Source organism: Halichondria panicea, chromosome 15, assembly GCF_963675165.1.
Source record: "Halichondria panicea chromosome 15, odHalPani1.1, whole genome shotgun sequence".
In the NCBI taxonomy this organism is placed as follows: domain Eukaryota; kingdom Metazoa; phylum Porifera; class Demospongiae; order Suberitida; family Halichondriidae; genus Halichondria; species Halichondria panicea.
Genome location: NC_087391.1, coordinates 5208862 through 5229352, shown reverse-complemented (window position 1 = coordinate 5229352; position 20491 = coordinate 5208862). Strand labels below are relative to the sequence as shown.

General features: G+C 42.9%; 3 protein-coding genes and 1 long non-coding RNA gene across 4 annotated transcripts in view; 2 read left to right on the top strand and 2 right to left on the bottom strand.

The window, feature by feature from the left end:
* The first annotated feature begins 49 nt into the window (after positions 1-49).
* LOC135348574 (tRNA 2'-phosphotransferase 1-like) lies at positions 50-2895 on the top strand. The gene is made up of 7 exons (XM_064546836.1): positions 50-235; positions 1651-1747; positions 1807-1970; positions 2195-2293; positions 2346-2418; positions 2602-2658; positions 2721-2895. Exons 1-7 carry the CDS (start codon positions 206-208, stop codon positions 2822-2824), a joined length of 624 nt encoding a protein of 207 aa, XP_064402906.1. The 5' UTR covers positions 50-205; the 3' UTR covers positions 2825-2895.
* LOC135348563 (serine/threonine-protein kinase dkf-2-like) lies at positions 2811-12225 on the bottom strand. The gene is made up of 16 exons (XM_064546816.1): positions 11838-12225; positions 10472-10604; positions 9902-10039; positions 9216-9457; positions 8731-8866; positions 8351-8580; positions 7591-7818; positions 7094-7343; positions 6625-6783; positions 6077-6394; positions 5537-5700; positions 5045-5149; positions 4579-4762; positions 4293-4368; positions 3859-4051; positions 2811-3517 (listed from the first exon to the last, which is right to left on the bottom strand). Exons 1-16 carry the CDS (start codon positions 12021-12023, stop codon positions 3047-3049), a joined length of 3213 nt encoding a protein of 1070 aa, XP_064402886.1. The 5' UTR covers positions 12024-12225; the 3' UTR covers positions 2811-3046.
* Positions 12226-12606: 381 nt separating this feature from the next.
* On the bottom strand, positions 12607-13939 carry LOC135348576 (uncharacterized). The gene is made up of 3 exons (XR_010398783.1): positions 13861-13939; positions 13389-13431; positions 12607-12766 (listed from the first exon to the last, which is right to left on the bottom strand). It is a non-coding gene; the product is annotated as an uncharacterized LOC135348576 (long non-coding RNA).
* A 62-nt stretch (positions 13940-14001) lies between these two features.
* Positions 14002-20491, top strand: part of LOC135348562 (WD repeat-containing protein 62-like) — a 37793-nt gene continuing 31303 nt past the window's right edge. The window contains exons 1-19 of the mRNA XM_064546815.1: positions 14002-14211; positions 14286-14371; positions 14567-14626; positions 14708-14765; positions 15159-15260; positions 15355-15432; positions 15577-15615; positions 15676-15789; positions 16584-16766; positions 17005-17165; positions 17415-17481; positions 17544-17657; positions 17954-18097; positions 18342-18505; positions 18808-18899; positions 19045-19253; positions 19574-19701; positions 19763-19841; positions 20365-20476. Coding sequence (XP_064402885.1) covers positions 14116-14211; positions 14286-14371; positions 14567-14626; positions 14708-14765; positions 15159-15260; positions 15355-15432; positions 15577-15615; positions 15676-15789; positions 16584-16766; positions 17005-17165; positions 17415-17481; positions 17544-17657; positions 17954-18097; positions 18342-18505; positions 18808-18899; positions 19045-19253; positions 19574-19701; positions 19763-19841; positions 20365-20476 — 2086 coding nt within the window. The 5' untranslated portion in view covers positions 14002-14115. The remainder of the gene's footprint in view (positions 14212-14285; positions 14372-14566; positions 14627-14707; positions 14766-15158; positions 15261-15354; positions 15433-15576; positions 15616-15675; positions 15790-16583; positions 16767-17004; positions 17166-17414; positions 17482-17543; positions 17658-17953; positions 18098-18341; positions 18506-18807; positions 18900-19044; positions 19254-19573; positions 19702-19762; positions 19842-20364; positions 20477-20491) is intronic.

Genomic DNA, 20491 nt, shown 5'->3' with positions numbered 1-20491 from the left:
GACCTTTCCCTACTCAACGTAACATTAATCCGGGGGGGGGATGGGTCTGGCTGATCTTCTTGCACAACCTGTGTGCAACTCTTAAACTCATGATAAAAGAGAAGTCTCTCTTCTATCTATCAGTATATGGTGAAACACTTCAGCTTTATAGATCTAGACAACATTAAAGTGCAGTGAGCCAACTGATTGATTCATCAAAGAGGTCATGGCCAGCAAAGCAAGTGGAAAGGCCAAGGTGAAGAATTACTATATTGGGAGGGTGCCAGTGGCTGGCTATTATATGAATAGCAAGTTGTTATGCATTGAGGCGTAGTCGCACGAGGGATACGACTGTGTGTGTCTGTGTGTCTGTGTGTCTGTTCCAGCTGTAACTGAACGGTTGCAATGCGACGAAACTAACAGCTTCTACCGTTACCCATGCTATTATTATTAAAAAATAATCCAGCATGGGAAAAAAACCGTTTGCTACTGCCTAATGAAAAACAGTAGGAACTACTACCACTGCAGTAGGACTGTTCTCTAATGAAAAACAGCAGGAACTGTTGTCTAATGAATTATAGTAGTATTACTTGAAGTATAAAAAAAAAACTACTGGCCAGTAGCCCTACTGCTTTGCAGTAGGAGAAGGAACTAAGGAACTACTACCATTGTAGCAGGGCTGCTGACTTTCAAATGAAAGACAGTAGGGCTGCCACCTAATGAAAGGTAGTAGGGCTGCCACCTAATGAAAGGTACCAGGGCTGCTGACTAATGAAAGGTACCAGGGCTGCTGACTGACATAAATGAAAGACAGTAGGAAGTGGATGACCAGTTTCCCGGCCACCCACTACAGCTCCGTAGCCCCGGTTTATAACCCACACGCATGGCATAATGGCAAGTGTGCATGTGGTTCAAAAATAGAAAGCACAAAACGTACTGTTATTATGCCTAAAAACCTACGTGTTTTGGCTATAAACGTACGTGTTTCATTATACCGCTACATCTCCTGCAACGTAATGTTTTATTATAAACGTATGTACGTTTATAATAAAAAGCCTCGAATCTAGGCCGATTAAAATACGATTTTAATTGGCCTGGTCTCGAGGCTAGGTTATATCTGAAGCACCTAGCAAGTGACAGCAGAGTAGCCTCGATTCAAGGCCGCCTGGAGTCGAGACTAGTGACAGAGAGACTTGCACAAAAAGCGTAGCTGGCTAATTATTACGTAAAATGAAACACGTACGTTTATAATGAAACACCTTGAAGACCTAGCAGTATAATGAAACACGTACGTTTATAGAAAACACGTAGGTTTTTAGATAATAACAGTACGTTTTGTGCTTTCTATTTTTGAACCACTCCGCTTGCCATATCCATACACACGCTACATGGGTGAACTGCAACAAGTCAAAGACGTAGGAGGAAGGGGATCTTTTAGCCTCGATCCCAGGCCGCACTAACAACAATAGATGCATGCAAGAGTAAGCCAGTGAGTTTATTTATATAGATGAAGGTAACTTTAATGTAAAATTCATTATAGCCTATTCCCTCTACTATATTTAACACTCTTGAGCGAAAGCATAACATGGCGAGAGGCATTAGATCTAGCGCAGCGCAGCTTGCGACACTCGTTACAATACTTTAATATAGTCAATTATTCATACCTTGCAGAGGAATCGAGAGGATCCTCCAGATGTCAAGCTCTCCAAGTTCATTTCTTACATCTGCAGACACGGTGCCGAGAAGGAGGGAATCACTCTCCTCTCAGGTACGCCCACTCCCCACACACACATCACTAACTCCACCCACACACTCCATTCCTTGTAGGTGGCTACGTAGCTGTGTCAGCAATCCTCTCCCATCGCCGTGGCAAGCAACACACTGAGGAGGATGTACGACGAGTTGTCACTAACTGCCCCAAGTCTCGTTTTGCCCTCACAGAAATGTCAGGTCAACTGCTTATCCGTGCCAACCAAGGACACACTCTTCAGGTAAGAGCATATTGATAGCTATGTCAACTCTCTCCACACATCTGGTGCATCACAATCATAACTATTCGTACAGCTATTACACTGAGTATAACTATTGTGAGCTATGATAATTATTATAACTATTGTGTGATCCTGAGTATATATTATTGTGTGTGTATTTGGGGAGACTAGCTACATGTATAATTATTGGTGAGATATTCTAACGTGTGTTTTAATTACTTTAGGTTGATGATTTAGAGCTGACTCCCATTCTAAGGGCAGAAGATGCCCCAACTGTTGTCCATGGCACCAACAAAAAGGCCTGGGGAAGCATCCAAGCTGAGGTGAGTGATTTCTATTGTTCACTAGTCGTGTGTGGATTATTCTAATTATCAGGGCCTGAGTCGAATGAAGCGTAACCACATTCATTTTGCCACTGGGTTGCCGGGGGAATCAGGAGTCATCAGTGGTGAGAACATTATGGTTATAGTTACAAAAGAATCTTAATTCATTTATGATATACACCATTTCAGTGTTTAAAAAGATAGACTGATATTGAACCCTCCCAAAACACATATGCACTAGCTCTCCCACCCCCACACACACCCTCACACTAGCTCCCACCCTCCACCCACACCCACACACTCCACAGGTATGAGGAGCAGCTCTCATGTACTCATTTTCGTTGACATGCAGAAAGCTCTAGACGGTGAGTATACACAGTTTTGTTGACTACCATCCAATGATTGATTATGTTCTAATTACATGCAGGTGGATTTCAATTTTACCGGTCCTCTAATGATGTCATCCTATGCCCTGGCAACGAACATGGTATCTTACCACCTATCTATTTTAGTGAAGTCAGAACAAATTAATTATTTTTTTTGGGTGACAATTTTATTTTAATTGTGAACACAAAAAGTTTAAAAATCAGACACGTAACTAATTGAATTATAAAGTATGAGTGCAACAAAAAGAGAGACAAGAGACAACAATTAACATTCCTATAAATTAACAAACTTTTGAAGTTTCTAGAGATCGAAAAGAAAGTGCACAGTTGTCAAAAATAACAATTATAATATCTGCAGTTTTATTTATTACACAGTACTAACTTTATAGCCAATCCTCTCTGCATGAGCTAGGGCCTGAACTACTTCTTGGTCGTGACGTTTCAGGTACCTTCCCTTGGTTCCTGATGAGTCCCCGCTACCGACACTGTCCTTGTCAGCTGCTGAATCATCATCTACAGGGTTAAGAACGTTCAAAGCAGAGCCTTTGCTGATTTTTTCGTCACCAGGAGGTTTCGTGGGTGGCAATGCTCCGTTTGAATTGTTCATGAATTTGACGACTCGTTTCGAATTGGGTGAGGTTGTGTGAGAGTGTGGTGTGGGCGGTGTGGAGGTTGGGGTTCGTGAGTCGGGTGTTGAGTATGGGGAGTGGTTTTGTTGCGCTAGTGGGTGTGGTTTAGCTCCTTGATCCTGCCAGAACATGTCTTCAGTTTCGTGGGTAAGATATCTTACTCCCAGTCGGGTCTCGAGGGCACACAGGTCTTCCCACAAGTGGATGTCCTGCAATGTGTGTGTGTGTGTGTGAGTGTGTGTGTGTGTGTGAGGAGTGTGTGTGAGGAGTGTGTGTGAGGAGTGTGTGTGAGGGGGTGGGGTCACTTTAATCCTAGTACAGTTACTGTAGGGAATATATGTACACAAAGCTACTGCATGTATGGTTCAGTATGGCACTGGCACAGTACAAACAAAGCTAAACAACGTGTATAAATCTATCAACACACAAACAGTGTCATCTGCTAACACAACAAATTTACCATTGAACCATAATGTGAGTACAGTACCTACCCTACAAAGCTTTATCATGACAGTAAGTATTGTTCTTAGTCCATATTATTTTGACCTACCCTCATCCAGACGTGGTTGACTGCCTGCGTGGCTCTGAACCGTGTCTTGCGTGAGACCTGCAGTAGTCGGTTGATGATGTCGACCGCCTCAGTGGAGATGGAGGACCATGGATCTGGCGGGTACATGAAAGCTGCGTTCTGAATCTGGTCACTGATCTCCTCGTCCTCGTTGAATGGGAATGTGCCACTCAAACTGGAATAGGAATGAAAAACGGAGATACATGATTGTATATTAATGAACCAGCTACACAAAAGATATTGATAATTGATAAACAAGCAACAAACTTTTATCACTATAGACACTGGGCTGGGTACAGAAATGCAAATGAATTGAAAGGCATAATTTTGGCGGATATCCTTTAAAAAATTGACTGCAAAATAAGCCGCATGATATGAATTCTCCTACTAATCAGCGAAGTAATTGCTGAACTCACCTGACGTATACGATCACACCGACCGACCACAGATCCAGCGATCGGTTGTAACCTTCATTCTTGAGAACCTCAGGAGCTGTAACAAGAGAGACAAGAGAGAGAAGCTTAAAAACTAATACGTACAGCTGTAGGGAAAGCATATTATAATGAATGGTTGCTACGACATTGAAGCTACTGCCAGATAGTTAAATCGTAAAGGGTAAACATTTCTGCTGGCTTGGCTCATTCGCAAAGGGTTTTAGTAATACGGTAGTTTTCGTGTACAACTAAAAGAAACCACACCCACCTAGATATGCAGGAGTTCCAACGATGGATTTCCTGAACGACTTCTCTCCAATGATCCTGGCAAAACCAAAGTCACAGAGTTTAGCCTGAGGCAGTCCAGTCTCAGCGGTGAGTAGGACATTCTCTGGCTTGAGGTCACAATGCACTATGTCCTTCTTGTGTAAGTACTGCAGGGCACTCAGAATCTGTGTGTGTGTAGGGGGGGGAGTGTGTGTGTGTGGGCGTGTGAGGGGTAGTGTGTGTGGGCGTGGGCGGAGGTTGACCATTTTTACCAGGTAGGTCTATAATTATATGGGAAGCTTATAAATTGCTTAGATACATGTACACAATATATTGGGTTTGTTGCAACAGCTAAGCCTACATATAAACAGTGTACAATTTACAATCGTGTTTTTACAGCATGCCCTCTAGTGATCAGATAAGGTACATGTGTATACGTGCATTTCCCTGAGGGCAGAGGAGCTCACCTGATATGTCATGAATTTAGTGATCCTCTCTGTCAATTTGCCAACAGGGTTGTTGAGAATCATCTCCAACATGTCTCCATTCATCTTCTCCATGACAACGTAGATCTGAAAGCAACAACAAAGAGAGTCACTATAAATACATTAAATGAGTTTGAACTCAATTATTTCAGCAACAAGTACATAATAAATATAATTATACCGTATTACTAAAATGTTTTGCGAGCATCAAACATATGTGAACTTTGCGAGGGTTGATCAATTCGCAAAACCTAAATTAGTGACTAGTAAATACACACGATCCTTGCCAGAACGCAATAGTTGATCACAAAAAGGTCAATTTTTCTGCTCATTTGGCTCATTCGCAATGGTTTTTCACCGGCAAAATATTCTAGTAACACGGTATAATTATATTATTGCATGTATGACATAACAGTATTACAGCTATATGTACAGTACGTGTTACCATAGACACTACTACAATGTTACTATTACCTTCTCTGGAGTCTCAAACATTTGCTCCAAGTTGATGATGCCGGGATGTTTGAGTGCTTGTAGTATGGTGACCTCTGTCCTCAGCTGGGACTCGTGTTTGTGGGGGAACCGGAGCTTGTCAATCACCTTGACAGCCACGTCCTGGCTCGTCTGACGATTCTGACCTGAGAGAGGGGGTGGTGTGTGAGGGGAGTGTGTGTGTGTGTGAGGGGAGGGGTGGTGTGTTTGAGGGGTGTAGTGTGTGTGAGGAGTGTGGTATGTGTGAGGGGAGGGGCTGTGTGATTAGTGGGGACACACACTAAATCATATTCACAGCAGGGTGTCATACAGGATTTTGAAGTAGAGGAGGGGAATGAGAAAAGTAACCAGAAAATGTTGCTAAAAAAAGGTCAACTGTTATTTCAATACCCAGCTATGGACACTCAGTCATAATTGAAAGGGGGGGGGAATTGGAGCTAGGGGGGGGGGATATCCCCCCTTTCCCCCTGTATGACACCCTGCACAGTCTATGTAACCTACAGTACAAGCTTCTCCCCTTACCTCCATACACGGTACCAAACTGGCCAGAGCCGAGGATCTCCTCTGGGAAGATCTGATAGAAAAGACTGATGTCCATCTTTGTCTCAACCTTTGGCTGCTTGACAGGTGCGTTGCCTCCTCGTATGGGCGTGGTACCACCTCCTGGACGCTCCTTAGGGACACGGAATGATCCTCGCATCGACCCCTTGCGACCGTGAAATGACCCGCCTCTGAATGAACTAGCTCTGTTGCCACGGAAGCTACCCCTGAGGGATCCCCGGAGAGAGCCTCTGTGAGTTCTGAAGGAGGGGCCACGATTCATTCCTCCACCCACACCAACTGTGTGTGTGTGTGTGTGTGTGGGTGTGTGTGTGGGTGTGTGTGATACACATGCTGATAAATACATTATAATTATGGGGACCTACAAATTCAAGTACACGTAACGGACTTAACTAAACATACCATCTGTTAGAGCTATCAAAGAGCTACGGGATAAAACCTTTCCTTTTCAAATTGGACAGCCCAAACTAAAGTTAGAGGCACTCAAACATTCTAGAGTGTGTGTGTACCTTCAGCTAGAGAGCCCATTGATGCCTGAGGGGTGACGGGCATGAGTGCACTGTGTAGAGCCTCCTCCCACATGATACCCACGGCCAGTCCAATACCCCAGTCCTCCAGTTGAGTCAGAGAGAGGTGAGACACGTCACCGAGGAGATTGATGGAGTTGGCTGTATAGGAGGGAGAGCAGTGGAGGGAGGACTATACTGTACATAGCTATAACAATTTATAGTCACATTGCCTTGTTTTTAGTTACACTGTATATTTACCAACATGTACGTATTACTAAAATATCCCACGTGTTACTATCTGGATCTTCCCATACTGTTTTCAATCGTACTAACCATAAGACAACTGTTAGGCCTAGCTTACCATAATTATGCTATACTGTAAAATCTAAAGTATTATTATAGCCACTTCCTGACAATTCTAGGCAGACCCAGGGAAGGTATCATTCATTATACTGGAACTAGAGCTTACGATCGACTGCTTTGGATGGCCTGAGGTCCATAGGTAGAGCTCCTGTCATGTCCACCCCCACATAGTAGGTCACCTGTTGTGTGACTATCTCAAACACGTGTGGAGGGGCCAAAGGGTAAAGTTCAGGGTTCACCATCTGGTCAACGGCCAGTATATCGGCGAGGGATATCTCACGATAGTAGTTAGAGCTGGTATCACTTTTGTATAGAGTGAGGCACTTGGTGTCCAGTCTCCAATAGTGCTTCTTACGCTGTGTGTGTGTGTGAGGTGTGTGTGTGTGTGTGTGTGAGGTGTGTGTGTGTGTGTGTGTGTGTGTGTGTGTGTGTGTGTGTGTGTGTATATTTTAGTGGACTCTAACTGAACTTCATAATTCAATACATTATAGTTTAAGTGCACCAGTTCAGCTTGCTACCAAACTAAGCACACACACACAGACCGTGCCAACGTGAAAGAGGCTGTATATAGAGCTAACTATATATGAGCTATGACCTTCGTACCAGAGTGGACTTGTTAGTATAGTGGACCATCCACGCCTCCTTGAGTACTGAAGCAGGAGGTGGTTTCTTGTTTCTCATGGACACGCCCGTTACACGTTGCAGCTTGATGTTATCAGCTGAGTCCATGTGTTCAGCCGTGTTGTGATCTGAGCCTTCGTTACTAGTGGAGTCCTCTCCACTGGGTTCCTCAGCTATGGCATCCATTGGAGCACCAACGTACGAAGATTCCTGGATGGGGGGACATGATAAGCGGAGGGGGGGGGGGGGGGGCATGAGTGGAGGGAGGTATGTGCCCACACTGGTCGGTGGTGGTGGTGGTGGTACTAACCACCTCTAGACAATAATAACTAACTAACTTCTTAGAGGCCTATGTTAGGCGAAATAAAAGATGCAACTTTGTGTTTTGAATTGAGATTGAAGATTGAAAATAGCCACCACTAGAAAATTGGTGTGAGGTATAATTTGTAAGGATAGTGCTCAAAGTAAGCAAAAGATGATATGTTAGGACGCTAGATTTACCAAAGCACAAGGAAAAAACACACAAACCAGCTCTCCCAACAAAAACAATCACCAAGAGTTGTACATCTGTACTTAAAGTATAGCCAGCCAACCAAATGCAATCAACAGGTCAGTAACACTCCGACCTCTTTGCTGGCTTGATACTACTCCACCCTACTGCATTCTACTTCATTCTACTTCTGAATCATTTTCTATTCAATATACAGTAAGCACAGCATTGGGACTAGCCCCACCCACTCACCACTGGATCAAAGGGTTCCGCACTGGAGGATGAGGAGGCGGGGCTCTCCTCTCTCAGTCCATCACTAGCCCCGCCTCCTTCAGAGGAGGCCACACCCCCTGATCCACCGGAGATCTCAGTGTCGTGTTTCTGTGGCAAGAGCAGTACCTCATCCCCCGGGTACATGGCGCCAGGTTCGTCAGCCATCGAATACTCATTGGCTATCACTGACCGAGCGAGAGTTGCCATGGCTACACGGTGAGAGAATAAAGTGATTATAGACACACTGCTTGTAACATAGCAACGTGAGTAATGTTATGATAGCAACAACAGCATCGTATTTCAGCATTGTATTTTTAAAGTGTCGGAATCAAAAGTAGGAAGAATTATGATGGACTTACTCCACTCGCCACTGTCAACTCTACTGAGAGAGGGGACTTCCCCTGGACACTCGTTGCCCAGCTCTTTGGCACACTTCTTGTGAACGGCCACTTTACAATCCTTACACTTGAGGCCCTGTCGAAACATGCCTTTCATCTGTGAGAGAGGAGGGTGGTCAAAGCATTCCTTGTTAATGGAAGAACTTGAGACATTAATTGCACTTCAATTGGATATCTAGTTCAGCACATGATACTAGCAGAGTTAGTAAGTGAGTACACAGTAAACTTCAATACACTCGGTACTTTCAAGTCTTGGGGAGCAGTAAGAAAATATCATAATATTGTGTGAAAATAATATATTAGCAATGGGACAATACGGTTACACTGTACAAAGCTATAAAAGTTCAGAAAAGATACTGTACATGTGCATAGACACCCACCCACCCACACACACACACCCCCACACCACACACACCACACACCACACACACACACACAGGACTCACCAGTTTCTTGCAATGGTGACACTGAGTGGGTTTCTTGAAAGTGTGCACAAATAAAGTGTGTGGCACTTGCTGTCTGCTCTTGAGAGTCCTGTCTATCCAGAGGGGCCGCCCACTCCACACCTCCTGGGTACGAGGGTGCACTAGTAGGTTGGGGGGAACCGAGACACCGTCTCTCTCTTTCAGCCGGGTACAGTTGTTGGGTACTTTATAGGCACACTTCTTGTGATAGTTCTTGTCGCAGCCTGAGGGGAGATCAGAGCTTAGCACTATAATTATACAGACATTAAAGGATTAATACAGGATGAACTGAGGGCAAGTTATTTGTTTAATGTCCTTTGATAACTTAGCAGTTGAATAGCAATATCCCCCCAATTCTAACAATAACAATTCTTAGTAGAGTAACTATTTGCCATGTCAATAGTCACTTTAACAAAACAGTACCTAGCCTTGTGAATATGAATTAGGGTACATTACAGAACAATTAGCTCCAGTTGTATAAGGGAAGGGAAGGGTAACAGTAGAATGTTCAAGTGGTGGGTATTTTCAATACTGAACCGCACAAATTTGCTTCTTAGCCTAACTTGTGGAAGCTAGGCCTAAAGAGGTGGTTTTTTCAACTGTATAGAGGTGACTGACTGATACCAACCACCATTGACCAGTGTGGCTGACTGTACACACTCCCTGACCTTCACACTTGAGCCCCTGCTTGAGCAGTCCAAACAAGACGGTGCCACAGAAGTCACAGAAGGTGCCCGGAGTACGGTAGGTGTTTACAGTGAGGATGTGCGGACAAATGACATCATCATACTCTTGCTTTGATTGCACTGTGTGTGTGTGTGTGTGTGTGTGTGTGTGTGTGGGTGTGTGTGTGTGTGTGTGTGTGGGCGTGTGGGTGTGTGACTGGTAAAGGTATACATGTATAGGATAGTTGCAATCAACCCACTTATTCGGGGTTGAGAAAAGAGTGCGACTCTAACAGGAAGTTAGCATTCGCCATTAAGCCTACAAAACAATCCATAGGACTTAGATCATTCATCTGAACAATCCTGGGAAACGATGAATATTGTATGTCCCATTCTCCACATCCTTGAGTGGAGCACCACTATACATGTCTATAGACACACACAGACACAGACAACTATCATCCCCCCCACGGCATTCATTGCATTGTTAGAAACAAAACACCAAACAACCGACTATCACGTCTAATGAACCTCATCATCATTAATTATTGTAGCGAGTTAACTTCTACATACCATTGAGAACGACATCAACAATGATGCCATCTTCCACCGGATCGTCAGCTTTGAATGGCACCAGTTGATTGTTGGCCTCATGTCGGTAGAGGATCAGCTTCTCCATCAGGTCACCGTATGGGTGCTCGGGAAACTGTGGTGGGGGGGGGGGGGTGGGTGAGTTAAGTTTATCGTACGATACTTGTAGATTGTATGTCGAGAGTAATTGTCATTGACGCGGACATACCAGGATAGCTAGTCATCACACGGTGCTTTGACCACAACCATTCCCAGTGGAATTCAACCCAATCCAACCCAACCGAGAATAATAGTATAACACAAACCAGCTACATGTAGCCATGTACACATAGCTATGTACATATTATTTAATTATCATACCCGTGCTTTGGTAGCCTAAGAGATTGGCAAATGATTAGACAATGTCCTAAATAATTCCTGAGAGGCTGGCCAATTGCCACGAGCAGCTGCCTATGATGACAAACCCGTGCCAAATAAAGACATCTCTAATCTCAGAAAAGGGTGCATGCAGTCACATGCACACAGAGCTTGCCGCTGGAATGTCAATACTTACTGAGATATAAATATCGAGCTATAAATATCGAGAGTTTGCAAACAAGAGATCCTACCAATGTAAGACACACACACAGTTAATTCCATTAGGGAACGTCCTAGACAAGACAAATCAACAAACAGAACAACTACAGTATTTGGTTTTAGCAAGCAAAGTACACAAATTGAAATATGTTATCAATTTTAGTTTTTTAGGTGAGGAGGTGTTCAAGGCTGAGGGAAAGTGTCTCACAGGTCACATTTATCACACAAACACACTACATTACCCAATGAATACTGACATAATTGGAATGAGTACTGTCAGTTCTAAGGTGGTGACACTATTGCACAGGATGGGGTGATTGTTATAATGGAGGTATAGGTTGTTTAACAAAGCGTACAGGATATTTGTACATGTATTATGATCATCGGAATGTAATCAGTGGTGAGCAACAGACCTTCAAGGTTATGAATAACAAAGGTACCTAGCCTCAGGCAACTGATACTATAATTATACGCAACACCGTAAGCATTTATTATTTATTATTTTGACTTTATTTGAGTGGCTCGCATGCACGCACACACACACACACGGTAACCAAGGCCTGCACAATCCATATATACAGAATGTGATCTACTGATATTGAATACTCTCATCATTATTAGTCACGGGTGGGAGTGACGTCACTATTATTCATAACTTAAATATGCAATTGATGTTAGAGACACACACACACACTTTTTAGGTTATTTACGTCTCAATACACCTTTTTGCATATTCTATTAGACATGCAGACTATGAGAAACACTTACGTACCTTAATACAGAGCATGTCAGCCACATAGTCTAGTAGTGAGTCCCTGTTCAGGTACCTCACATCATCTCCAATGAAGGTCTCTGTCTCTCTGAGCAGGCCACACTGAAACTTGATTGTGACTTTGCGAGGCTCCATGGCCCCATTGTCGAGTGTCAACATTATGTTGGGTGTGTTGTTGTGGTCCATTGTAAACGCTTGAGGGTTGAAGCACTGGAACCGGCTTTTGGTTAGTTTACTGTTCCGTCAATTGATACGCTATTAGCAATGTAGAGGCCAGCTCTACCTTCTAGCTGGAGTTAAAAATGGGTTTAATATCAAAGCTAGCTAGCTAGCTCTGGAGCTACGTACATGTACGTACACGCTTGTGTACTAGCCACACCCCTTTTGTTTCAAGGAACCTTATTGGTAAAGATCACCTCATATCCTGGTTTATAGGCATATCTAAGCGCATGCGCAGTAAATCATTACTCTCATTATAGCCTTTTCAAAATTGCCTATTATTCTTTTCAAATCGCCTATATATTATTCCCACATTATTCCTCAACGTGATTATAGGCCCCATGTCGTTGCAAGTAACATCAAACTATACTCTATCTATTAACACTTATCAGGAGCAGATTACATGTGCTCCTGACTATAATAATAGAAGCCAAAGAGATAACCACCAGTACTTCCCTCAGGCCTACAAATATTTACACTAGATTCATGACCTGTATCTGTCTATTATTCTCACTATCCTAACATTTATACCCAGGAATTTAATATCGCATGCTGCTATTCCGCGAAAGTTTATACCCTATAGAAATAATTATATGGTATGTTATTAAATGGTTGAAAATAAATTATATACATGTACATGCAGATGAATTTCACTTGTTCAATGGACTGGAAGGACCCAAGTTGTTCCATATAAGTTGTTGTTCCGACACCTGCACAATAAAAATTATGTGTGAAAAATCGAACAAAATACATGAATGTTGCAAGCTGTGCTGTGTTAATGCCTCTCATCATGTTTTGCTTTCGCTCAAAAAAAGTTTAGAGTGTTATGAAGAGGTAATTAGTTTGCTTTGTGTAATGTTGTTACGAAATATACAATTGTCCCAGCTGCTTGCATCTCTGCTCAAAGACACCAGTATCTGACCATTCAACATTGCGTCATTGGCACGACGAATGGCTTGACTCACGAAATGTTGGGGCTCCTCGCTCGTGCTAATAAACAAGAGTAAAGCAGCCCCACCCAACACTGCAAAAACACTCTCTCTTCAACGCTGTTGCTGTTTATGCCTTAAACGAGTACGAGTGACTATATCCTAGGTTAAAGCAGACAGTAAAGAACTTTATTGTAAGCCTGTGTGCTATGCGGCATTTACTTTTTAAAAATGCCATGTGTATCATTAATCCCTTAAGGCTTTGTGGTCAGTGCAGAATATGAGATTCAGTACGTTATGCTGCATATTGCACATAGCAACAGCATGGCAACAGTATATACCGGTAAAGGCATACATTATTATGATGATCCAGATCAATATATATACTCACTATTCAACTTACGGTTAACCTTTAGCCCTCAGGATAATAGGGAATGCCAGGGTTCCTATATATATAGTGGGTAAGCAGAACTGGCTATCAATTTTCAATTCAGTTTAGTGACATCGCAGCCTTGACATATACACACATATACAAATTACGTTTACCTAGTACATGTACGGTTGCAGTGAGGAGTTGTTCTTGTTGTTATGGCTTCTATCATTATGATCAAGCCTACAAGAGTACCGTATAAATGTTTGTGGTTTTTGCTGATTAAGCATGTACCGCGAACATTTATACCCACGAATTTAATATCGCATGCATGCATGCTACAGAAAGGCTGCTATTCCGCGAAATGCGAAAATTAAATTCGCGAAAACCTTTCTGTCATTTATTCCGCAAAAGTTTATGCCCGAGAAATATACGCTATACAGAATATCTAGCTAGGGAAACAACATTGTTATTAATGGGTCTAAGCAAGAAAAGTTACACTTACCCCATAGCTCCTCTTACAGCTCCGTATAGCTGGAATTATATCTAGCACTTAGCCTCGCACTAGCCTCGATTACAGGCCGCACTTGCTGTGAGGAGATAATTATAGAAGACGATATTTACCTAGACTACAATCCATTAGCGTGTGTCGATCTTTACCAAAATTAATATTAATTTCAATAATAAAAATAAAAATTATATAAGCAAGGGAAGGATTAGACTGGACAGCTAAGTTGTGTACGGACTAGTTAGTTAGGCTATGGCGTCAAGAAGAGGTACAGCTGGGACACCACTGGGCAGACCAGTGGCTCTAGCTAAGAAGAGGAGAGCTGCAGAGAGCAAGGACAGAGACAAAGTGAGCTAGCTAGCTGAGGTCATGAAACACAATGCAGCATGCACAGCATCATCTATAATACTCCTCACACACAGGTTACACTGCAAGCTATTCTTGGCATAACGTGTTACAGTGGGTCCGGTCTATCCACATCAGAGAGCTGCATTGCTTATCCTGCAGGGTGAGTTATAATGGCCGGCCGGGGCTCTACCAAATAGCCACAACTGTATAAGAGCTACATAGACTCTGCAGTATTAAAGCATACACTGGAAGCTACACACATGATATGCTTCAGTTAGTGGGTGGGTTAGGTGTAAAGCTAGTCGCTATGGTATTCATGATTCTGTTTTGATTCGAATGTAACCTCCTCTCCTAGATGCGTGGCTGTGCTTTTCCACCCCAAGGGCAAAGGGAAACAAGTGCACATCCATAACAGGTGCACAACACAATGTTGATACCATAAGCATTGCACATCCTTGATTCATTAATGCATATCCTCCATTGTGCTTCACTGCAGAAAACCCATCTCTTGTTTGTGTATCTCACCTCACGGAAGTTATCTGGCCACTGGAGAGGTATATTGTTGCTCTGTGTGTACAATCATACAGCATGATGACCTCCCACACTTGTGTGTGTGTTATTAGAGGAATCATCGTTTGAGTGGCCAATAAAATAATACACTACATACAAGACACTTTGTTAGTCATTCAAGTACTGTGTTGGACAAGTGCTTTCTTTACTGCATGTGTTGTAGTGTTTTGTTTCAGGTTCTGTTACAGCTAGTGTTACAGCTAGTACAAACTTGGTCTCAGATACTTCCTTTAAATATAGTCACCTCAGCTAGTATTGTTAGACGTCAACAATACAAATGCAGTAATTAACATACATGAAAACACACAATTACAATGTTGCTTACAATGTTACTGTTAATTATGGGATGTTTTGACCACCCCCCTCTCTCCCTACAGAGTGGCCATGAGCCATGTGTTAGAGTGTGGGACCTTCGCTCGCCCCAGGCAATATCTCAAGTGGCCCGTCTCAAGGAGCATGAGTTTGGAGTCCAGTGTGTGGTGAGTGTGAGGGTGGTGGGTGTGTGGTGAGTGTGTGGGTGTGAGGGTGGTGGGTGTAGATTATAACGTCACTTTGTGCTCCTCCCCCCCATAGGCATTCTCCCCCTCTGGCAAGCAGCTGGTGTCAGTGGGATACAAGCACGACAGACAGATCATTGTCTGGAACTGGAAGGTACCAGCTCACAAACAGCTGTGTATTTAAGGCTTGTTTTCTCCAATATTTATATCAACTTAATTAGTAGCAGGAGGAAAGGGTAAACTGGCCACTTTGTTTTATCGCAGAAGTGTTCACTTGCCAATTTTTGTTTATATTTAGGCCGGAACAAAGCTTGTCCATGGAAAGTTTTCAAGCGAGGCAAGTTTCATTTTTAGTAACCATCCAACCAGGCATAAACACCATGCATCCCAACTACAGGTGAATGGAATATCTTTCTCCCTAAATCATGGGAGCAAGGTGGGATCCAGCTATTTTGTGACAGTCCACAATCGAAGAGTTCAGTTCTGGTACTACAACTCTTCTGGGAAAGAAGTATGTTATCCATTCCACTGTGTAAACCATACTCTTGAAATCAATTAACCAAATTGGTATCCAGAGAATTCAAGGGTTATGATGATTCCTGCAATTCGGCATTAATGGGCTTGATTGCATGTAGAAGCATGGATACGCTCTCTGCGCTCTCTGTATAACCAATTTCGAACAGCCGTAACTTTTGTTCTGATGATCCAATTTCATTGATTTTCTGATTTTCTGAAAGCTTAGAAAGAGACCTTTCAAATGACGTGTTCGAATCCCTAATTCGATTCGGACCATAATTTGTCATTTTTCGCCCTTGGACCATGGGCTATATATAATCCATGGTATTTGGCCGAAATTAGCAAATTTTAATCATCTCCCAAATATAAACTTGATGGTATCATTTGAAAGGTATTTTTTAAAGCTTTCAGAAAAACAGAAAATCATTGAAATTGGATGCACGAAACTCAAATTATGGTGACCTAGAGTATCTTTGTATTAATTTTTTTACTACTGGTGTATAATTATACGAAGGGGCAGTGGTAGCTGTCGAAGTTTGACTGCCTACATATGTATAAATTCAGTAGCTTGTTGACAGTACTACAATAAATGGTGTGCTGGTATCCAGTGGAGACTGAGAATTCTAGCAGTTGTCAGTTAATAGTTTGGCGAGTACTAGTTACTGCAATTCTAATGGCAGTATGGTAATGGGTGGTTGTGGCACATACTGTGGTCTTGGACCATATACATAATTATAACCTATAGTCTACCACATGCACACTACTCCCCTGAGACCCCTCCCCCTTCAGATGAACACCACAATGTCCCTCAAGTCTCGGTCGGCCGTATTGGGAGAGCTTCATAACTTCAACTTTGTGGCCGTATCTTGTGGGAGAGGTGACCTGGCCCACTACACGTACGCCCTCACCAGGACTGGACAGCTGTGTCTATTCGGGAAAAACAGGACACTCGAGAAATTTACGGACACAAAAGTTTGTTGGAGCTGTGCGTTAGCTAGTGCAGCTCATGGCAGCTGAATGCTTATAATTATACATCAGAATATTTAATGTTGCAGCCAGTGTCTTGCATTTTAGTCGTTTATTACATCGTGTGAGGACAGCTGTGTACAAGTGTGCGTTTCCTTTTGGAGCTATATTGAAGTTAATTCGTTTCCTCATTGTCTCATTATTATTGTCACTGAAAGTTTGACCCCTCCCACACACACACTAGGCCCCGCCAGCCTACAGTCTAGCTCTCAGTGATCAGTTTCTTTTCTGTGGTTGTTCCGATGGGGTCATTCGGATATTTGACCCCCAATCTCTGGATTACGTAACCACTATGCCACGCCCACATTCTCTCGGTATTAACCTGTCCTCCATAGACAACACAGAGTGAGTGGTTAGCAACATTATCAGCACATCAGTGTGTGTATATATACCGTATAGCGGGTATGAGGTCGCCAAAATTAAGCGTGCAGTGTGATGATCAGCAAATTAGAAATTAGACATCGCCAATAATTGTTCAATCGCCTCCTTCGCCAAATGTACCCGTTATACGGTACACTTAGTTTTGTGTTTATTTGCGATGAACATTAATTTTACAGATTACTCTTTCAGCTCAAAATTACTCTCTATTTATAGGAAACCAGAGACGGACAAGAACAACGTGTACCCTGATGCTATTGCTCTGACAGTTCACCATAATCGAGTATGTTCATGCCAGCCTCTCTAACATTCGTCTTATCTTTGTTTCCTCCCTCCATCATGCAGCTGAGCGTGGTGTACAATGACCACTCCATCTTTGTGTGGGACCTTAGCAACATGCGTCAGATTGGAGTGCTCCATTCGTTCCTGTTCCACAGTGCGGGCGTATGGGACATCTGTGTACGTGTACCCAACCTCACTAGTTACTGTACTGATTATCACCATGGCAGCATGCGTGTGTGTATGATATTGTACTTAATTCTTATATTTATGCTTTTTATTGTTCCTAACTTGAAATTGGAAGTGTTGGAACATATCTTTTGCAGCTTTTTCAATGTTGCATCAATGCAAATAAGTACATGTACTCAGTATGCCTATAGATCACCAATAAAAATTAATGTGGGCCCATTTTGCATGTAATTTATAAGTCTGTACAATGTCAATGATGTACTTGACCTCTCACCCCACCCCCACAGACGTACCCCACCCTGAGCAATGACTCCGCCCAGTTGTTACCACCCTCCTGTTTCATTACATGCTCGTCAGACAGTACTGTGAGGTTCTGGAGTATGGGGGCGGAGCAAGAGGGGGCGTGGTCTCACAGGACCGCCTATTCCAAGGTAGTACTATTATAGCGGGTAATTTTCGAGGGCCTAGTTTTAGCTATTAATTTTGTCTTGCATAATTATTGAACGTATAATTATTGAACATGCATTTTTGTGGTTGAAGTGAAATTTTCGTTGCTTGGTTGAAATCTGTAAATTCCCCGCTCTAGGATATGTGTGGGGGGTAGTTTATCTCCTTTTGTATTTCCATAACGACCTGTGTGCGTCCAATCAGAATCACTTACCCCACCCACTTTAGGAGCTCCTAAGGATAATCTATTGTGAGCCCGAGGATAAGCTCTCTCTCAAGGACACCGCCGATCTCCCGGGTAGGGTTACCAGTGGCAACAAGGGCGTTAAGTGCATCCAGGTGCGACCAGATGGGCAGCACATTGCTACAGGAGATCGGATTGGAAACTTAGCGTACGTGAATTACTGTATAGGAGATCGTGTTTGCTACACACAATTAATGTGATCTTTTTTTCTTAGAGCATCTCTATAGTGATACTTGATAGTCAGTATAATTATTAGTGTAGTTTTCTTAACAAAATCAATAGTGTACTTAAATATAAGTTCTGTGGCTACTCGAAATCCAGCAATTTTAACAGCAGCAAAGGCTATAGTCTTGCGCTTTTTTCCCAAATTATTATGTCATCACTATCTTCCCCCCCCCCTCTCTCTCCTTATGTCATCACTATCTTCCCCCCCTCTCTCTCCTTATGTAGTGTGTATGACCTCCAGTTCCTGGATTTGGTGTACAGAGAGATTGCCCACGACCTGGACATACTGTCTCTGTCCTACTCTCCTGTCATCGACAGTGAGTGTATTCATGTACATATATGTATCTAAGCAACAAGTTTTAAGTATAGGCAATGCATGTGTAATAATTATGTAGGCACCCCCCTACCCCACACACACATACACTCCCTCACCTCACCCACCCACACACACCACACACACAGACCAACAATTCCTATCCTCTGCTAGTCGTGATCGGATGATGCACGTGTTCTCACTCGGAGGGGGCGGGGAATCTTATGAAGCCATACAGACGCTCTCGGACCACTCGGCAGCTGTGACATCTGTGAGGTTTGTGAGGGGCAGTGACGGAACACTCCACCTACTCAGCTCCGGGGCTGACAAATCACTCATCTTCCACTCTATGGAGAAGGTGAGTGATACACAACGAAAAAATGGCACCGGAAAAATAATGTGCTACGTACCACATAATAATTGCAAAACTAAGGAGCGCTATTCACTAAAACAACCTCCCTACATGTACTAAATATAGAAATACAAATCCTATGGTTGTAGAATTATGTCACAACTGCCGAGTGGCCAAGGGGAGTGTTTGTATGCCTTCATAGTATGCCCATTCCCCGGGCTTTAACAATTAAAGCGCAATTTTTCGTATTTCTCAGCATTAATAATCAGCACGTAATTACTTAGGTGTGTGTGCAGCTGTATAAGTGTGTTCTGTTTTGTTTACAGTCGCAGGGAGAGTCTGTATGTATGTTCCACCGAACCAACAACGTCGTATCCAAGGCCACTATATTTGATATGGATATAGACGTCCTTGGGAAGCACGTAGTGACAGCTGGCCAGGACAGAGTGCTCAGGTGAGGTCAAAGGTCATAGAACAATAAACAAATTATTTTATCCTACATAAATTTCTTGCAGGTTTTATTTGGTGAACGGAGGCAAACAGAAAACTGTGATAAAAGCACCTCCCACAGACTCAGAGGGGGGTCTGTTGAAGGTACCGACATCTTAAATAAAATAAAATTTATTAGTAATTAGACACTAGTTGATAAGATCTACATGGGAAGTACGTACATGGGAAAAGTGCCTCAGAGCAGGTATACTATGGGACTTAGTATACCTGCAAATTTACTTAGTATACCTAGTATTCCGTTGTCCAGTAATTGTATTGTAGTCAAGCGGTTTGCGCATGCGCACTAGTATCTAAATGAGCTAGACACTGTTTTGTCGGTGTCCATGTGATTTAGAAGCCCTCAGCCACTTTAGTACCCTCGTTACGCTCGGGATACTAAATCAGTGCTTTTGGGCTTCTAAATCCCATAGACACCTCCAAAACAGTGTCTAACTATTATTTAATAACTATGTAGTATACGTATACATGTACAGACCAGGTGTAATTCAATTAATTTATTTGTGCCGCTCTGTAGTATATGTTCATGTTTATAGCGTCTACACATGTACAACACATGTACGAAACATAGCGTGTGTTGAATGTTAGTGATGCCCTCATATCCCTACAGGTGTCACTGGACCCCTCAGGGTTGTTGGCAGCGAGCAGTTGTGCTGACAAGTCCGTACTCATCTTTGACGTGTTCTCGGGGGAATGTGTTGCCAAGCTCGCCGGACACTCAGGTCAGAGTTCATGGG

Bases quoted from the DNA above. Each gene is read 5' to 3' on its own strand.
- LOC135348563 (XM_064546816.1), bottom strand. From the start codon at position 12,023: ATGGACCACAACAACACACCCAACATAATGTTGACACTCGACAATGGG. The intron at 10,605-11,837 runs GTACGTAAGTGT...CCCCCACCACAG, and splicing joins CTGACATGCTCTGTATTAAG to TTTCCCGAGCACCCATACGG. The intron at 5,701-6,076 runs GTAAGGGGAGAA...CCCCTCTCTCAG, and splicing joins GTTTGGTACCGTGTATGGAG to GTCAGAATCGTCAGACGAGC.
- LOC135348574 (XM_064546836.1), top strand. From the start codon at position 206: ATGGCCAGCAAAGCAAGTGGAAAGGCCAAG. The intron at 1,748-1,806 runs GTACGCCCACTC...CATTCCTTGTAG, and splicing joins GGGAATCACTCTCCTCTCAG to GTGGCTACGTAGCTGTGTCA. The intron at 2,294-2,345 runs GTGAGTGATTTC...TCTAATTATCAG, and splicing joins GGGGAAGCATCCAAGCTGAG to GGCCTGAGTCGAATGAAGCG.